The 20,226-nt window shown below is 40.1% G+C and overlaps 1 protein-coding gene and 1 long non-coding RNA gene across 3 annotated transcripts; one reads left to right on the top strand and one right to left on the bottom strand.

The window, feature by feature from the left end:
• Positions 1 to 153: 153 nt before the first annotated feature.
• On the bottom strand, positions 154 to 10,940 carry prpf3 (PRP3 pre-mRNA processing factor 3 homolog (yeast)). Of its 2 annotated transcripts, none has more exons than XM_026185437.1 (17): positions 10,714 to 10,940; positions 10,135 to 10,288; positions 9,410 to 9,540; positions 8,823 to 8,990; positions 8,620 to 8,706; positions 8,228 to 8,514; positions 7,990 to 8,108; positions 7,701 to 7,888; positions 7,437 to 7,603; positions 7,255 to 7,337; positions 4,869 to 5,012; positions 4,678 to 4,777; positions 4,470 to 4,583; positions 4,232 to 4,350; positions 1,141 to 1,218; positions 992 to 1,047; positions 154 to 893 (listed from the first exon to the last, which is right to left on the bottom strand). In XM_026185437.1, the coding sequence occupies exons 2-17, from the start codon at positions 10,277 to 10,279 to the stop codon at positions 744 to 746; spliced, it is 2,136 nt and encodes a 711-aa protein (XP_026041222.1). In that variant the 5' UTR covers positions 10,280 to 10,288; positions 10,714 to 10,940; the 3' UTR covers positions 154 to 743. The 2 variants fall into 2 exon arrangements, with proteins under 2 accessions (XP_026041222.1, XP_026041223.1); XM_026185438.1 differs by having other exon boundaries at positions 8,228 to 8,490.
• Positions 10,941 to 18,325: 7,385 nt separating this feature from the next.
• LOC113032497 (uncharacterized) lies at positions 18,326 to 19,220 on the top strand. The gene is made up of 3 exons (XR_003273886.1): positions 18,326 to 18,396; positions 18,763 to 18,957; positions 19,104 to 19,220. It is a non-coding gene; the product is annotated as an uncharacterized LOC113032497 (long non-coding RNA).
• Positions 19,221 to 20,226: the final 1,006 nt, after the last annotated feature.

Raw genomic sequence — 20,226 nt, 5'->3', positions numbered from 1 at the left:
AATGAGGACTGCTGGGGGTAAAACACGCCCCCCTGTTTTACTTTATTAGGAGAGCAAAACTAGAGCTACAAGCACAAGCGCAAAAGAAAACAGTGCACTACCAAAACCTAATATATAGTTTATATATTAATAAAATAATTCAGTTACAGAAAATATGGTGGAGGCGGCGCTTAAAGTTGGTTTATTTGAGATGGTCACTGTACAGAGAACTATAGCAACAACTGAGTCAAACTCCTCCTTTTACCTAAACAAAAAAACTAAACACATTGAGGCATTTTAAACTGTGAAAGATAGTTTTCTCTAAATGTGTGGGGCATCTCTTTATTGAAGTGCTTTAGTCAAAGCAGTTTTATTTTCACCAAACTTCAATCTTTACATAACCTGACAGTTTCTCGTCATCTCATCACATGTCTCATGTAATGATTTCCATAACATAATGCAATCTGCCAGACTGTATTTAATAATACAGGAAATATCTAACAGAAGAGTCTACTAGCCAAAAAGATGAACACTGATGCAGACCTACATACATACTATTCCTACACACATCCTGATCGGTCACACATTCTCACAAAAATATCCACACAGGGTCACTGTTCCTTGTTTTCAATGTTCAAGTCTCTTGATATCGCCTCTTTCCCCTGCAGCAATCAGCAGTGAAGGCTGGCTAGCTGTGAGGCTGTTGATCTGGAGGTTTGTAGGAAGAGAGCCCTGACTGAAACTAGATACTCCGCTGACAAGTTTCAGTCGTCTGTGGTCTCCAACACACTCTGGCTCAGCGCTAGGTCCCAGTAGTGTTCAGTGCCATGCTTCTTGAAGTGTTCTCTGGCCATGCTCTCTGTGGGGCACTGCTTGAACTTAATCTCTCCATAGCTACGCTCTTTAGCTGTTCCCTAAAGAACCAAAAGGAATCATTACACTTGAGCAACATCACAAAAAACAAATTGTAATTAAAAGTGAGTACGCAACAGAAGGCAAAATATTCACTCACCTCCCAAATCAACCAACACTTGTTGTTCCTCTTCGTATCATCATCACCATCTGGATCTAATTAGGAATAAAAGGGAGAGATTTTCATCTCACTAAAATACTGTATATGCTTGCATTTGCATAAAGAATCAAAATTCAAAACAATCTCACCATCTCTCTTGCTGTTGTGTTCCTCCCATTTGATTCTGTGCATCATCAGCCTCTTGAACTTTTTCTGCGATTTGGGCCCTAAAAGGAAGGAGAAATGTAGACTTAGGCCCAATTCCAATCCAGTCCTCTTCTTATTCTATTCATTGTTTTGAAATGAAGGGTCTAATACATTAAAGCACTATTTTAAGCCAACTACTTGTAAGTTCCAAAGAGATTTGTCTCTCCTCCTGGGATTAAGCTGCAGATCTTTCATTTGTGGGGCAAACGCATAAACCCCAACACTATGGAGCCACTAATTCCATGACAGTGTCAAAGTAAATAGCTCTTCTGGTAAATTTGTACATCACTTTATATATATTTTATGAAAGCGCTTCCTAATTTATTCATTGTTTTTATTTTTGTTGTGATGATGCACTGGCAAACTGTCCTTTGTACACCACCTCCCACCCTGTGTTAGCAGAGATAGGCCCTTACATTACTTTGACTTGGATACATCATTAAAATGCTAATAGTGAATAATAATAATTTTAAAAGAGATACGAATGTCAAAAATTAAGAGGATTTCAGAAACGCTGTTTTAAGCGCTAGGCACATTTTTTAGTAAACTATGGATATGAATGCAAACTTAAGAGGTTGTGGACATGGACTAGCAAAATGCATGTAGAAGAGGGTAAGAAGCAATACATAAAGAAAAACTTTATTGCTTGACTGACGTGTTTTTGACTTGTAGCTTACATCATAAAACAATTCAGACAACTTTTTATGACCTTAACAATCTAACTGTAGTATGTTGAAGATGACACGGCCAAACAGAAGGAAAAGAAGGACCCACAGAGACAATTTATGGATGTAATGAAGGAGGACATGCAAGGGTTGGTATGACAGAGGAGGACCCCTAGGACAGGGATAGAGGCAGATGATCTGGTGTGGAGACCCCAAAAGGGAGCAACAAAAAAGATGAGGAGGAGGAGAAGCACAAAGCGTGCAGCTGTCTATCCCAAACCTTCATTATGAAATCCTTTAGCAGCCCCAAATGTAATACACCGAGTAGTGGATAGAACAGACCTTAAACTCTGACTGTGTTTATCCCATTGCTTTAATTTCTGAAGCAGTACCAGGAAAGAAATTTTGTAGAACCCAATTAATTGCCTTCTACATGATTTCAGTAGTTTAGAACCAAAGGGAACAACTCCAAGAATTAAATGATTACATTCATACACTGGGCTCTCACTAACATTTCACACCCTAGCAGTTAGGCAAATTAGCAGTGGGGAAAAGCTTGTGATTAAGGGCTCACGAGCAGCTTTATAACAAATCATCTACAGATTACTTTTAAAAAGAGCTTTGCAGAAACTTCAGGTGCAGAATAGACAATTTTTATTTGCATTTCTGGTTCTCATTCTATATTCTAACATCTATATTTGCACATGCAAAAGTAGATAGTAAATGTCTGGAAATTTGCATAGCTTAACAAATAGAATTCTAGTCAAAAACCTTTTCATAAAAAGAAATACATATAGCTGTACAATTTTTATGGAGATGGGCAGTATAAACGGTATATGGTAGAGACGATATAAATTTGGCCAACGGTAGAGATTTTGACTTCACCCCTCTACCGCTATAGCGCATGTTAAGGGTGTCATCGAGCTGCACCTGTTTTGGTCGAAAGCATTGCAGTGGCTACAAACAACATCATTTGCAAATTACTGCGCTTCCTCCACTTCCATACCGTTGATTCATTAATGCTGAATTCTCTCGCCGCTGCTCTATTCCCATGTTGTTGCAGTATATTAATGACTAACCTCGTATTGTGGATGGATTATCTCAGTTGTTCTCCTGACTGAAGTTTGGTCCGTTTATAGCATCCTGCCATGCAATTGCATTTGTCCCTAACCACCAGAATCCCTCACGTTAACTTTTATCAAGTGGGGAAAAGTTAGCGTTCATCCTTCAGCTTCACTGTGCTAATGTTATGCTAATGTAGCTGTTTTGCTAGCGATCACGTAGGACATCATTATATACCAGCTAGTCCGATTTCAGTAACCCTACAAAAGTGACTGCTGTTTACTTTTCTGTCTTCATTTATGTTGGAAGTGATAGAAGAGCTGTACGTTTTAATTTTTTTTATTAATCTCTCAGTCAGAACATGGCATATCATGTTTAGGTGGAAACTAGCAAGCTAACTTCCTGCTAACTTCTAACTCTGTTCAGTTTAATAAATTCTGTTTTCATGGATGCCTGGATGTTGAACTTAATTGTTACACCTGATAAAGCAGCAACACTGATCATTTTATTAAAGATGAAATAATTTAGACAGTTTTTAATTCTCAGTGATGCCGCAGTGTTCTTTTGACTTTGGGACCTGAAGAGAGGGAGTTTTGGACCCAGATTACTCTGCAAGGCTCCTGACTACGGTAGCCGTAATACTCCGGCAATCCATCAAGCAGTGCGCCTTCATAGCTTACCAAAGTCGTACTAAAACATTTTTGACAGATTTCTGCGCACCGTGTAACACATAAAATCGGTTCGAGGTCCGTAAGCACAACCAGAATTCATACATAAGGCACACTGTCAATTTTTGAGATAATTAAAGGATTTTAAGTGTGCCTTATAGTGTGTAAAATATGTTATACAGAAGAAAAGAATATATATCGCGATATATATCGCTACCGCACATGCTTCAAATTATACCGCAATATGGATTTTAAGCCATATCACCTAGCCCTAGAGATCGTTCATGAGAGCTAACCAATGCAGAATCAGACATGTATCTATAGATACAAGAATCTGTTCATTAAGGGCTAAGTGACACAGGCTTAGAACAATTGGAGACTCACCAGCAGTTGCTGGGAGTCACAAGGGGGCTCTGGTTACAAAAAGGTATACTGTGCAGCAGCAAAAACATTCTTGTGACTGCTTTGGTTACTAACAGGCTGCTGCAGTTGCCTGTAGTTTGCATGGAAGAAGCCAACTTGTCTGCAAACGCTTGCTAAACACTCTGTGAGGAATAGGGAAACTTGAAAATTGTTTATTACATTAAGGGTAATAAGCAATAAAACATGTCTTGGCATCTGTCGGTGTCATCACTTACCTCCTTCCACCACAACAATGTTGACATCTTTGTGCAGAACAACTGTGCCTGTCAGGTATAGCTGGTTGGCATTGGCTTCCACTTTAAACTTCTTAGAAGGATTTTGCAGGTTTCGAATCCTGAGTAGGGAAGATGCTTAAATCAGTCACACTTCCTAACAAACATACTTAGCATTATACATTTTACTATTAACTACTGTATTTTACTTATGAGCTCGCTGCTCCCTTTAAACACACACCTGTACACTGCGATGTGAACACCATTAGTGAGGTCTTCTTTTAACTTCTTGACCTTCTTCTCTTTTCTTTGCTCTGCTGTGAGCTTGCGAGCTGCATTGGCCTCCTCGTGGGCCCTGAAATGCAGAGGGCAATGTTAGACAAAACCTAGGGAAAGCCTCTACAAACATAAACAAAAGGATAAATATGGAAATTATCTGTGTTACTGACTTTTGCCTCTTGGCCATCTGCGCTCTAACATGTGCTTCTACTTTTGTGGGGTCCTGAACCGCCTCCGTCCCCAAGACTCTCATCAGGTTGGAGATCCGCACTGAAAATAATCAAAGCAAACATCAGTTGAATTCTGTTTAATCTTTCATTATAATAACTTTTATTTATTGTGGTGATTTGCACATGCGTACCTTTGGGCTCTGGTGGAGGCATCAGTCCTAGACGAACCTTCTCTTGCAATTCTTTCTGTCCTTCCCTCCGTGTCTGCCGTCTAAGTTTCTTTTGTTCTTTCTTCGTCAAGTATACACCTAGAGTTACTGGCTTATCTGTGTCAACTAAAGGGGAAAAAAGAAAGGAATATATAACAGCTAGTGATACATAAACACCACTAAGATATTTGAAAGGGTGTGTGATTATGTTAAGAATTGTTATTTTTTAATTATTATTTAATTTATTATGTATTCTTTTTTTTTTTTCAAGTATGTTCTTAAAAAAATACAATGAAATAAAAATAACCTAAAAACCTACAGCAGATGAACAAACTGTCAAGAAGCGATTCATAAGGAATGAAAACAGGGATAGGCTGAAGTATGCCAAATTACACACGAACTGGACTGAAAATCAGCAACAGATCTTATGGCGTGATGAATCCAAATTTGAAATGACTAGGTCATATCAACATCTATATGCACAGAGAAGATCAGGGGAGAGGTGGTGTCCAATGTTCCCTCTAATTTTTCATATGTCTGAGCGAACACAAACTCCTTGAACGGTCCCTTGGACCACTGTGAGCAACAGTAGACGTGTGCCTTGTGGTCACACCAGCATCAAATCCATCCAAGTTACATGGAGTCATGTAACTCTCTGTCTGCAAAATACAGTATATAATGACCAATGTTGGGCAATTTAATTATATAGTTACTTCTTCAAAAAAGTAACTGAGTTATGCAAACAAAGTTTTTTGCAGCTGTTTACCTAAAAATGCAGCCAAGGCATTTTCTGCATCAAATTTGATGCCACACAAATTATTTGTGCCACTCCAAAAATAATTTCTATCCACTATGAGATAAAGGAGAACAACAGCCTGATACCTGCAGGCCTGACAACAGGAGATTTATCACTCCTGTAACATTCAGCAGTCGCCTCACTGTTCTGACACACACAACAAAACTATTGACTACACTACACACTAACTACACAAGATTTGCGCTAAATGTTGCAAATCTCTCACATCTCAAAACACCGCCGTCATTCCTAAAACTTCCCCCTTCCTAAACAACTAAATGCCATGTTGCCATATCATTTTTTGATTGGTCGACGTGGTACATTTTTCGACCAATAGGAAAGGGTGGGGTTTTTTTGGTTTTGTCTTTGCTCACAGGCGGAGAGTGCTTTCGAGCATTTTCCTCATAAAACGCAGTTTGTAGAGTTTCTTCCCGCAGTAAATATAAACAACGATAGTATTCAGGAAGAAAACCAAACCGTCAATTGTTCCGTCTGCCCTGCTCACATCTCCAATGGTTGTACACGTTGTCTTTAACGTGGCTTCACTCCACATCAGCCGCTTTGCTAGCTAAAACACCGGTGTCGGCACATAAGGACGCTGTCATAGCCTGTCAACGACGTTGATTAGCTGCGTATATACGAATGTGAATCACATCGTTGGCTGGACTATGGGAGAAGGTGGCATCGTTCTAATCCCATACGGGAGCAGCCAGTCACTTACTGACTAACACTGCAAAACAGAATTGTTAAAGTATTAATTTTAATTTCAGTTCAGGTTAGATTATTTTTTTGTGCGCAATGCAGATTTTCTGTGCGCAGAGACCGTGCCAGCAGTGCGCAAATGCGCACGCGTGCAGCTTAGAGGGAACATTGGTGGTGTCTACATCCATCTGTAAAACACGGTGGAGGCTCTGTTATGGTTTCAAGCTGTATTTCAGTCTGTGGTGCTGGAAAGCTTTTCAAAACTGATGGAATTACGAACACAGAAAATTGCTGAGATTTTGATAGACTATGAATGTGCCATCTGCAAAGCATGTTACTGACAACAGCTTTATTTTTCAGCATGACAATGCTGACAAACACGCTGCCGATGCAGCAAAAGCTGGACAGAAAAAGACACAGTGGAACACCATCAGTCATGGACTGGACTCCCCAAAGCCCCATCCTCAACATTATCGGAGCAGTGTGGGATCATCTTGACAAGAGAGCAGAACAAAAACAGCCAACATCCAAAGAAGAGCTTTGAATATCCTTCAAGAACCCTGGAGAACTTTTCCTGAAGACTAGTTGCATGTTGCTCATACCACATATTGACCTTCAAGCCTATTAGAATTGTAAAGCCTCTGTTTAGCCCTAATATACTGTATTTGTATGTATGGTTGCACAAGTTTCAATAACTCACTGTACCCATTTACCATTTTAATAGCTAAATATATTAATATTAATTAATTAAACTGAGTGGTGGCTCAAGACTTCTGCACATTACGGCATAAGGACATTTTTAACAGTTAATAATGATTTTGTAGGACAAAATCTCTTTTAACTTACACATTTTACCTCCTATAGACTTACCTGGTGGGCTCATTTGGGCAGGATGTTCCACCAGGCTGGTCACACCAAACAGCTCTAACGCTTCAAATTTTGTGTCTGAATTTCTTAAAATAAAAAATAAAAAAAAAACATTATTATTGCCATGTATTCCACACATTCCTGATAGCAAACTCAATGTTTAAGATCAAATTTTGATTTCTTACATGTCTATGTTGGAAGGCAGGATGAAAGAGTCCCACCACTCAATATTGGGAACCTGTCCCTCTCCAATCTCCTTTTTAGGAGCAATCAGTGCTAGCTTGGTTGAAGCCTGGATTCCTGTCTTCTTTGCTGCCTGGGCAATCTCATTCTGCAACCTTTCCAACTGGGCCTGATCCATACAAGAGAGACAAGAGACATATGATGACTTTCTTTTTCTTAAATTCTAAATATTCTCTTTCAAACAACTGGGACAGGGTTGTACCAACCTTAGTTCTAATTCTCTGAGCAATCTTCTCAAAGCGTCCCTGGTCATGGAATTTGAAAGTCCTGCGTGCACGCTGAGCTGGAGGAACAGGCACACGCTGGTCGAAGTAGGATGTGGACTCCAAGTCATCTCCGGGCTTCTCCTTCAGCTGCTGGCGGAACTGCTCTCTCTTTACTGCTCGAATGTTAGCTACACAGGGAAAGAAACATGTTTTGTGGAATATCAAAACAAAGAAAACACATTGTGTATGTTTGTGTACAAATACTGGATCAGTGTATCCATGTATGTACCTTTGAGCGTAGGCATGCGGTGTGTGAGTTCAACCTCTTTGCCACTGGCATCTACAGTTCTTCCCTTCTCATCCAGGATAAGAGGTGTCGGTTTGTTCACCTCCTTGGGTTCTACTTTGCTGTAGTTACACATAAAGAGAAAGCAGTTCAATGTCAATTGAGCACAAAGACATCACCTACTTTTTTCATGTCTTGTGCACATTTTAAAATTGTATATTTATAGTCTGACATCACTTACGGTGGAGCAATCCCCATGGCATGTAGATTAGCTAGTGCCACAAAGTTTTGTGGCCCAGTGTTCCCCAAAACCCCGAGGATGCCAGGTTTCATAGCTAACTGGGACTGAATGCGAGCCTGTAGCTCAGCAGCTTTACGGGCCTTCTCAATTGCATCATTCATGAAGCTGGCAGCCTGGTAGGGAGCGATGGATGACCCACCACCAGCTGCTGCAGCACCAGCAGTGCCAAGAAGTCGAGAGAGTGGAGGGCCATCCAGCTGTGACTGTGAAGTGGGAACAGGCAACCGCTAGAGTCAGAAAGAAGTTAGAAAGGTTTTAAATAGAATTTAAAACCTGAAAAGACTACAGTTCTTTATTCAGTATGTATTTTTATGGGAAAGAAATCTCATTACTGTTGTAGCAGGAGCTGGAGCAGTAAAGCTTAGTTGTTTCTTCCTTTCTTCGATCTGTTTTGTGGCTGCTTCCATCATCTGTTTGATCTGTTAGGACAGCAAAAGGATTCAGAGGTGACTGACGAAGAAAATAAACCGACTATACTTACATATACACACACACATATATATATATATTGTCTATTGCACCAAGTATTATGTACCTGTATTTTGGTGAGCATGCCGGGGCTCTCTGATGGAGGTCCTGGTATCACCTCAGGTTGCTCCACCTCCTCAAAACGGGGGACTCGTTTCCTCTTTGCCGTTGTGCCATCTGTTGGCTCGGGAGTTTCTCGCGCTGCGCCTGTGTCAGCCTCTTCACCAAACACATCCTGAGTACAGCCGGCAAACACACAAAAACACAAATAAAAATAAAAAAAATAAATATCTTATGCAGCAATTAAAGTTTACGTAAGAATAATCAGTATTGTGGCAGTGCAGTCCATGTAGAACTAAAGTTAAGTGCCATCTGAGTGAAACCTCAATTAAGCTTAATGTAGGAGTAAATCAAGTGTAAGGGGATGTTTACATTGAGGTTTAAGTTAATCAAACTGAGGCTTAACACAATCAGTCTAATCACTGCATGCATTGAATGTAATGTATTTATTTTTCTTTAACACAGGTCACTTTTGCATGTGAGCGTGTTAATATAGTCAGTTTTCTTGTCAGAAAACTCCCCACCTTCAGATCTAGTTATTCAGTTATATAATGATAATATAAAGCATAAACATTTGCTATGATGTTAGGCTACCTTAAGTTCTCTCTTGCGGTTTTTTTCTCCAGATCCTTTGTTCCCACGTGTGCTGCGGCTCTCCTCGAGGGCTTCAAAAAGTCGCTCTACAAAACCTCCAGCAGAGTCATCGAGAAAAGGACGCAGCTGGTCTGAGAATGATAAATATGAAATAATTAACACTCTGAAAAGAAAATAATGTTACCACAGAATGGCTTAAATACCCACATAAAAATACACACTATGAAAACCCAATACTGACATTTAAACTACAGCACCTGCAGAAGTCAGTCTAACAGACCGAGCAATTATTTCCCAGACAGATGAAATAAATAAATAAATAAACAACCAAACAAATAAAAGCAATAGGCAGCTTTCTTTGTACTCACAATCTTTCATTTGAATGAACAAATGACATGAGTATTTTAACTGGACAGCAAATCTATTACCTTTGCAAACAAGCCCTGCTGATAGCTACATCGCAGATCTTCACACCATCATTTTTTGGGCTGGCTGTCTGCACTATGTTAAGAACCCACAGCTTGGTAGTCATGCCAAATACTCCTAAGAAGGCCAGATAGGTTTTCAGACAGCTGTTGGACTCGTTTCTCTTCAGTGATGGGTGCATTTTGTAACCCGGTAAAACAAATCACCCTGGGATATGCCTCTAATGTCAGAGGCACTTTTGGCTGAACTGAATCGTCACCAGATCTCTAAGTACATAAGAGATATTTCACCGTACTTACCTATGGTCTTCCTTTTGTCTAGTCCCTTTCCCACACAGTGCAATGCTGCAGTCACCACAGTGGGCTCCGAGAAACCCAGCACCTTCTTCACAGTGCGTTCTACCCATGGCCTCAACTCCTCCACCTCCCGCTTTGGAAGAGACATCCTCCAATCCTGCAGAACATCAAATACTTATGTCATGGATTATCGCTACTGAGCATGGTTATCACTTAAATATCTTCGTGATTTCTGGCCTTAATTAGTCATATATCACACAAATGTGATAGTCCCAAACATGAGCTCCAAAACCCGCCGTCCTTTATCCACATAGCTACAGCTGCTCTGACACAGACGTTCACCAGCTTCCAACTAATAAAAACTCCCACATCAACAGTCAGTCACTCCGACATTGCTGCACTTTGTTAGTTGATGAGTGTTAAGTCAGACTGATTAAATTAAAGCGCCAGCCCGTAGCAACATACATTGCTAAATCAATCACATCCGCCAAACCTCCCTGGTTAGATGCTAACTAACGTTAGCACACCGCTGTACGCGAGCTACCATCACCGGGGAATAACTACTTCATGAGGCTTACAAACCTTAGATTATTCTTCTGTCGTAGTCAGCCCGTTTAAGCCGTGGAGGTAAAAAGAAAACCGATGAAGACTTAGACGCGTAAAACACTCAACGTGCCAAGTTTTCTGCAAAACTTTCTGTTTAGACGCGCGTCCGCACGACGTTTGTTTCAAGCCCCGGAACAGGAAATGGATACAGCTTCTTCTTCGTGGACTTTTTCGCAGAGTCGTTTCGTTTCAAGTGTGCGGTGTTTCCACCTAGCTGCACATGTATGGAAATAGCCATGTTCTCCACAAGGTAAAACGTATTTCTCCCAAATAGTTTTGAAAATCTGAGGATTAAGGAAATTTATTTATCCGTTAAAGTTCGTCCTTGACTACGTTAACATTGTGTCGTTATAGCATTATGCCCATAGCTCAGGGTTTTTCTAGAATTAAAACTGTCCTGTGGGTGTGACTATGCACACTGCATTTTATCACAGTCCTGACGTGTTCACTTTCAAGCCCATTTTACTTCAACTAACCTTACACAAGCCCCAATCAGTTTTCATTTTCACCAGCGAAAACACATTAATGAATCTGCCTATTTAGCTTGGGTCATATTATAAGAGGCACGGCAGTCTTTGGATCCTGGATTTAAATTTAAGGGAAAATTCTCCAACAGCACAAAATGATGGTAGAAGAAGTAAAACATATATAGAAAAAGTTCTTACAATTTATTTATTTATTTATTTATTTATTTATTTATTTTAGCAGATTTGTCTGGTGATACACGCAGTCTTTTGTCCATTTAAATCAAATTAAGCTAAATGACTTTCAAGTTTTTGGCATCATGTAATTGCAGAGCAATATATTTATAGAAATTCTAGCTGAACATTAGGTGTAATAGGAATAATTAGGTACTGGAATAATGGGGTTATGGTTAGGTTCAGTTCTACGCTTCTAGTTTACACATTCAAATTGAAGTCTTATAGCAAAGCAGTTGTAAAGTCTAAATGTGTGTGAGATGCCAGCTTTAGAAGGTTATGTCTTCTAGTTTCTGAGACTATGCTTCTTTATCTTGCTGGTAAAATTCAGCATAAGCCTACCACTAAGTGGATCAGCAGTGACTTGGTGGTTGTTAAGAGGTTAAATCTTTCCCCTGGCAACTTCAAATACCAAAACTAGTTAAGGCTGGATTAAAACTAATGTTTTACATTCTGGGAACTAAGAGAGTGATCTGAATTGCAAATAAAAATCCAAATTGAATAGCTGAAGAAGAGCTTTGGCAGAGAGTATTCACATTCTTCTCCTTTACAAGGTTCATGATAGGGCTTTGTCTTCATATTAAAAGCGCAGTGTTTCAATGATTTTCACAGAACTCAAACTAGTCATAAATATTGCCTAATTATTAACCGCAGCTCAGTCGTGAACCCAGTCCCCTGGTAAAAACATGAGATTATCAGATGATCTCCATTTCCTTCCCCTGAACGCCTGCCTCCTGACTTTTTTCCCTCCCTTTGCATGATGTGGGTCAACTGCGTGCACTTATAGTAGTGTGAGCATGAATCAGTTGCAGAGAGCCCGAGGCTATACCAGGCTGCCAAATGACTCGCTCTCTCTACAGCAAGCCACATCCACGCTTTCGCTCACAGTGCTAATGCTACGTGCAACCATCAGGAAGAGGTGCATATGCAGCATGCTTTAGTTACAACGCATGCTCTTTCTCTATCACCAAAATGTCAGCTAGTCATTACGGGTGTATTCATTTACTCCTACCAAACAGCACACCTCCATCGTCATCATCTGCCGATTCATCACCCATGTACTTAATATTTAGGTCCATGTTTACAAGCACACTACAACCCAAGTTGTGTGAATATGGAAGTAGTGTAAAGGAAGCCTCTAATTAGGACCACAGAATAATACATGGAAATCTGAGGCATTTTGATTACATGCTTTTTCCACCACAACAAACGCCTTTTGTTGTTTTCACTTTGATACCATTTTTCTCCGTGACCTTGAGGAAAATCAGAATGTCATATATTTAGTTTTCCCAAAAACAAGGTCTTACTGATCACTTGTTTTGGTTATTGAGTGTCGTAAATTATTCTTTGTTTAAATTGCTGAACGCAAGTTGCAATGCAATGTTTTGATCTGAAACAGTCTAATGATTTATATATTAGCTGAATTGCAGAAAAATATTCAGCAACTACTTCAATTGAAAATTAAATGTATTTTACCATCATTTAAGCAAGATAGTTTAACACATGAGCCAAGGTGTGAAAACAGGTGTGGGACACATTGGAGAGACCAAACAGCCACTTCACAAGCGCATGGCACAACATAGAAGAGCCACCTCCACGGGACAAGACTCAGCAGTTCATCTGCATCTAAAGGACAAAGGTCAGTCTTTTGAGGATGCCAATGTTCACATTTTGGACAGAGAAGACAGGTGGTTTGAAAGAGGAGTGAAAGAAGCCATTTATGTCCACTGTGAGCGACCATCTTTGAACAGAGGCGATGGCTTACGACACCAGCTGTCTGCCATCTATAATATCAGTTTTGAGTTCCCTTCCCAGACGCCTTAATGCCCACTCACACCCTGGGCCATTTGACCTCAGGAAATCACATGATAGGGTGGGGCCAGGTTTCACAATGAGCTCACCCGAAACGCTGGCTGATTGTGACCCACACCCATTTTCACACCTTGGCTCATGTGATTAGGTAGAGGATCATCAGGGGGTCCTTTTGTCCCTCTTTGGGGGGAAACTCCCACTGGGTTTAAATCTGGGACTCTCCGCCATTTGACCTTAGAACTGAAGAAGCTTCTCGGATGACAGGTGAAATGTCTTCAAGCAACTTAAAGAAGTTCTTTCCAAGCTCCTTAGACTAAGGTATTCACTGATATATTGCCCAAGAATAACTGCTGCTGACCTTGTTGGCTGTCAGTTATTTAGTGACATTTGCAAGTAGCAGTGACTATCGTTCCACTGTATGTGTTGTACAAATGTAGCTGCCTCTGGAGTTGAAAACTGATGCCAGCATGGAAGTGCCAAAAACTGCAGTAGTTCCTCCAGTGGCCACTTTAGGCCCACTCCAAAAAGAAGTTAATCCCGAGGGATGTTTTGGCCCTTTTCTAACAATATCTATCAGGCAACTATCGTATAGAGCCACCTGGATGCTGGAGTTAGGTTCATGGACTCTGTGACTGACACAGGCAGCTGGACCTGACAGACAGAGGCAATGCTTTCCACCAGGCATGCCAGGCCAAACAAACTTCAAACTACAGCAGTTGCAATGAGCAAAGTTTGCAGTGACACTAGGAGAGGCCTGACCTCGCTAAGGGGGAACCAGACAAGTGTTTCACATTCTTTTTAAACAAACCTAAAGACAAAAAAGAAAGTCATTCAATAAAAATGAAGTTGTCCCTCACGGAGTGACAAAATACAAAGTAAGTGATGTTTATGTATAAAGTGCTAGCAATATAAAAGTATGGTAGAAGACACAAAAATAAAAAAAGACAATAAAAATAGAATTAATAATAGAATTTCAATAGAAAGCGTGGTTAAACAGAGAAGAATTCAGTTGTCAAAGAGTCAACTAAATGTACCGTAGGGAAAATTTGATTCTCCTGCTGAATTTGTACATTTTGCTTTGAGTTACAAAAAAATGCATGGTTGCTAATTTTTATGGTCATTTTCATCTTAATAGAGGGAGACAGAATATCAACCACAAATCCAGAAAAACACATCACATAAAAGTTATGCATTGATTTGCATGCCATTGACTGAAATAAGTGCCACTCAGAATTCTGCCTCCCACAAATTGCCTGCGTGTCCATGTGGCACACAAATTACATTCAGTCAATTACAGATACTCCTGAACTTAACTCGCTATGTTTAGAAAGCACACCTGCACACAGAATCGGTTTTTTTCTATCCAACTTTGGCTACCAGTACCAAAAAAGCTGTCAAATGACATCAAGGACAAGATTGTAGATCTACACAAGACCATCAGCAAGAAGCTTGTTGAGAAGGTGACAAATGTTGGTGTGATTATGGTGTAATTTTGTAGCCTAACCAGCCTCCAGACCTCAGTCCTAGAGAAAATATGAGGAGGGAGCTGAAGGTCCAAGTTGCCAAGTGGCAGCCAAGAAACCTAAATGATTTGGAGTTTCTGTAAAGAGGAATGGGCCAAAATCCCTCCTGAGATGTGTGCAAACCTGGTGACCTATTACAAAAAATATCTTCCCACTGTGCTTGCCAACAGTAACACATTTTTTGCTTGGGGATCAAATACTCACTTCACTCAGTGACGTGCAAATCAATTTATAACTTTTATGTAATGTGTTTTTTTTTTTTTACTGGATTTTTGATTGATATTCTGTCTCTGTCCATTTAAATAAAACTACGATAAAAATTAGAGACTGTTAATTTCTTTGTAAGTGAGCAAACCTTCAAATTCAGCAGATGATCAAATAATTGTTTTCCCCACTGCCACTTCCCCACACTCCCCACTTCCACACAAAGTAAAAACTTTATTTATGTAGCACCTTTAAAGATATTGATTACAAAGTGCTGAACAAAAGAAAACAAAAACATCAGACATTAGTATATCAAAATAGTTAATTATAAGCAGTTGTAAAATATTTTTAGTTGCTTTTAAAAAAGCTGAACAGAGTTTGCAGACCTAAAACTAAAAGGGAGAAAGTTCCAGAGTCCTGGTGCTACAACTGAGAGAAGGCTCTGTCACCTTTAGTTTTTAAGTTTTAGTTTTTACCCTTGCATGTGGCACAGCAGGCTTCAGTCAGATGACCTTAGGGATCTGCTAAGGACATACAGATGTAAAAGTTCTTAGATGTATGCTTGTGCTTGACCATTCAGAGCCCTATGAGTGAGAACCAAAATCTTGACATGTATTCTCGAGTCAATGGGATGCCAATGGAGCTGGGAAAGTAGCAGTGTGACATGAGAAAACTTTGGTGATTTGTTCAGAAGTCTGGCAGCATCTACAAACGGTCCAATGATGCTTTGTGTAGGCTGGTCAATAACGAGTTACACTAATATATACACTATGTACACACAGATATACACTAAATAAGTGGTGATGATTTACACTAATCCAGTCTCAAAGAAACAAAAGCATGAATAATAGTTTCCAGTTCTGTTTGTGAGATAGTACTATTTGGCAATATTTCGTTAGTGATAAAAACATAAACGAACCAATGACTGAACATGACCAAAGTAAAGTAAAACCAGAATCTAAATTTGCCCAGAGGTTCCTGATGGAAGGCTTGGAATAGTCTAATCAACTAAGAGTCTAATGCACTAAGAGTTTCCTAGAGTTATATGCTTTTCTGGAGCACAAACAAGAATTTCATTTTTTTCCTCATTAAGTTAAGAAAACATTTTATCCATCCAGCTTTTTACACAGTGTAAGACGTGCAGTTTCGAACGTCATGAGGCTTAAAAAAGATATAAAACTGAATATTACCTGTGTAGCAGTGATATGATAGGTCTTTAAAAGTGCTCAAAATGTGCTGACGAGGGAGCATGTAAACCAGAATTAATACGGGCCCCAAAACAGAACCCTGAGGTACACCAAAATGAAGATGACTTAAGGAAGACTTGTAATTTGAAGCAGGCACGCAAAAAGAATGATCAGAAAGATATGAAGGCAGCGTAAGGCAGATCCCAACACACTGGTCCAATACCTCAACCTGTCAAGCAAGATCTGGTGAGCAATTGTATCAAAGGCTAAAGTCGGTTCCAACATAAGGAGGACAGAACAATTCCTGTGGCACTTTGCGCCAAAACATCATTAGATAGTCTGAGAAGAGCTGTCTCAGTTAATTGTCCTTCACAGAACCCAGGTGGAAATTTATCAAGAATGCTGTTTATCGTAACTTAGTCTAGGGTGAATAACAGCATTCTTAAAGTAACACAGAACTTGACCAGAGGCCAGAGAGGAATTTACTATAGCCTGTATGCAATTAACTAAGAAACAAATAATAAGTTCTGAACCCGTGACTTAAATATGTGAGGAACAGTGTGTTTAAGACAAAGCTGAGATAAATAGTCTGGAGATATCCATGCAGTGATAGAGGAGAAAAAAAGCAGGACAGTGGGGAGTGAAGCACATAATTACAGTTAAATATAATGCTAAATAACTGAATGTTGTACATTTAGCCTCAACTGTGGGTTAGAGGCATTTGAATAATACAACAAAAACTTCTTTTTGTTTACAAAGTAAACTTGCACTAGCAGTTTTGTCTTCACCATTGTTACTGAAATAAACGTGGTCTCTGCGGTTGGTGTCTTTAATAAAATTACATAATATGGTTTGCTGGGTGATAGAGATCAACATCCAAGACATCTGCGCTTCAGTTCTGGTAAGTGAAATTGTAGTATGTTGTTAGTCTGTTGATTAATACTAATAAGTCTATATTTGTGTCTGTGCCATGCACGTGTACAGTTTATGAATCAGCTTGCTATTGACGCTTCATCATCTCATTCGCATATGGTCATGTCTTGCTCAAAAACCAATAGCAACATGTCAGCAGCCAAAAAGCTAGTTGAAGCTTCAAAATGCATACTCCAAAACCAGTGGGTGACATCTGAATGTTCAAGGATAGTCTGATGAAGATAGATGAGCTAAAAGACTCCAAAACTATTGAGTTTTTTTGTTATTATGGTACCGTCTCTGATAGGAAAGTGAGACAAATAAGCAAACATGACTTACTTATTAACATGACTCCAAATAATATGTTTTAAAAAAAATTTAAATTGTTGGGCTTCACTTTCTCACTGATCAGCCTAAAAGTAGTACATGAGTTGCTAAATGCCAGGTTTACATATAAAGCTCTTCTCTCGGTTTTAACTCTGATTTTGGCTAAAAACAAAACAAAAAACCCAACATGGGTAATTATTTTCATTAAATTTACAATAATGCTACCTTAATCTGTGGATAATCAAATGATGAGCCTGACAGTAAACACCTCACACACCACTGTCTCTCACATTTACCCACTCTGCTACGACCACCCGTGGCCAACCTGAATCCCTCCCATGAGCCGTCTGCCCTGCACACCCCACAGCCCCCGCCCCCCGTTCCCTCTCTCCAGCCAGCTCTATTATGTAATGACACCTCAGCACATAATATGACAATACCACAGATATTTCTATACAAGTGCACACAGGAAAAACAAAAACGCACACAGCATCACATGCGCACACGCATGCCCTGACCCCACACTGGCAAACACAGTGATTTCAATTTGCCTGTGCAGCTAAAACAAGAGTAATGCATCATGGGGGCATGCGATGGGATCTGTATGAATTAATCTGTTATATTACTGGAATGTCAGGTATTTAGTTTGTAATCCTAGTCCGGTATCTGCAAAGCTTTTATTGCTGAATCTTAAGTGTTTCCTTTCAGTCTTAACAGCCTTTGAGCTTGATATCAGCTATTAATGTATATTATTGCTTTTCTCCAAAAATTAACTACAGAGCAAAGTTTAAGACTTTAGTTAAGTTATCCCCCCTGTTCTCACACAAAGCTTTTTGATTCATCAACTGTATGGTTATGGTATATTTTATCATGCTGACCCAGTTTTATTTCATTGTGTCTGACAGGGGTTGTAAATCATCTTGGAAGATATACTCTCAGGGGGCTCAGCTGTCTTGACTTCGAGCATACGCTGCTAGGATCTCAGTTTATGTGCAGGTGGTTCATTCTAACTCAGAGGGAGTAAGCTTTAATCTCTCACTTTTGTCTCATTTATAGCCCTCTTTGCTTGCCATCTGTGTCTTTCTTTCCCCCCTCATGAGTATACTGAACCTGGTGATTCCCTTTCACTCAGTGTACTTGAATAATTAAGCAGCCGTGTGGGATGGTGTCATCGCGAGCAGACTCCCGAGAACACATTCAGGCCAGAGAAACTGATGAGGATGTTATTTGCCTGTAGCTGAGCCGTGCCCCAAATATCACACACACACACACACACACACACACACACACAATGTCATGATGAGACACACGTGCGCCCTTGAAAATTTAGTCCTGGTGTCTCTGTCTTTACGTTGTTCACAGAGATGGAGACCACAGATGGCGCGCAGAGCAACCCCTTCAACCTGGCACACCAAGGGCCCGTCACCGCTGTGATCTCCGGCGAAGCAGGGACTTCGAAATGTCTCTGATTTCCATTTCAGGATTGGGCAGGTTTATTGAGCATTCAGGCTGTTTTTTTGGTCAAGTCTGCACTAAAAAAAACCCTGTGGACTTATGGTGAGTAAGAGGCTGTGTATGTAGTTGTAAAGTCAGAGAGTGACTTCACCTCACGCGAGTCGTACTGGAGTGAAATTATGGGGGAGGGGTGTTTAGAATAAGTGAATAAGCACCTCATTGTGTCGTTCCCTTCATTATGTGCACAGAGCAGAACTGGAAGGACACCATTAAATCATCAACTTGTTAAAACCAGTAACAGGATGTGGGCCCACAATTAAAACCTACACAGCAAGGGATAAGAGCCGCAGTAAGTTCATTATGTGCAATCCTATTGATGGACACACACATGCTAAATTAAGCCAACACATGCTCGGAGAAGTGAAAACAACTTGAATGTGAACAGTGCTGTAATGTTAATTATGTGAAAATATACTGCGCAAACAGAATATTATAATCCAACTGAATGATTAAACAAAAAACAAATGTAGCTTTTTTGGGGAGAAAAAGAACAATTATACATATTTTGTTTGTTAAAAAAAATGTTCTCAAAACTGTAGCGAGGTCAAGTTTCGTCCCTGTGCCCTCCACACATCCTCTTCTCGTCCTTTTCCTCTTGCCCCTCGTTTCCATCCTCCGGAGTAGAAAGAGGGGGGGAGAATAGCAGCGGTGGGGAGATGGAGGGCAAGGGCTTTTTCTGCTAAAAACTGCATGGATACAAGGGGGGGCCGAGGGGGAGGGAGGGTGGAGGCAGGGAGGGCTGTCTGTGTTGTTGTAACGTAGCATAGTCACTGTGTCAGAGACAAGCCCATCACCAAATCAGCCAGTCAGTGTGTCAGAGCGTGCGACGGGGGGGGGAGCAGCGCATGCATGCATGCATACGTGCCGCATGGCATGAGAGAGAAGTCAAAACCACACCCTCCCAAAATTTGCCACTCTCATCCTGGTGTGCATGCAGTATCTAAGGATATGATGCTGGGCGAAGGAGAACGAGAGTGCAATGATGGTTAATACATGAAATTAACAGTTGTGCTCCTTGTGCAGTGTAACATCTATTGTTGCGTCTGATTTTCTGGTCATAGATTTTTCTTTGAGAATTGGTGAAATTAACAGAATCAGAACTTCCAGATTTAAATATTAAAGGATAAAAGAAGCAATGTTTTTTGAAAACAACAAAAAAGACAGATTGAAGTTAAATTAGTACACAGCTTCATAACTTTAAAGTTTTTACTTTCTCTTTATTTTGAAGTAAAACTCACATTTTGTTACATAACATTACTCCTAGCAACCTCCCAGTGTGTGTTTGGGTTATCAGAATTTTTTTCATTTTCT

Source organism: Astatotilapia calliptera, chromosome 11 (genome assembly GCF_900246225.1).
Source record: "Astatotilapia calliptera chromosome 11, fAstCal1.2, whole genome shotgun sequence".
Lineage (NCBI taxonomy): Eukaryota > Metazoa > Chordata > Actinopteri > Cichliformes > Cichlidae > Astatotilapia > Astatotilapia calliptera.
This window is presented reverse-complemented; position numbering and strand designations above follow the sequence as displayed.

Excerpts from the sequence above, each read along its gene's own strand:
- prpf3 (XM_026185437.1), bottom strand. The coding sequence starts at position 10,279 with ATGTCTCTTCCAAAGCGGGAGGTGGAGGAGTTGAGGCCATGGGTAGAA. Across the intron at positions 7,338-7,436 it reads CTGCCTTCCAACATAGACAT|AAATTCAGACACAAAATTTG; the intron begins GTAAGAAATCAA and ends TTTTATTTTAAG. Across the intron at positions 4,351-4,469 it reads GTTCACATCGCAGTGTACAG|GATTCGAAACCTGCAAAATC; the intron begins GTGTGTGTTTAA and ends TTCCCTACTCAG.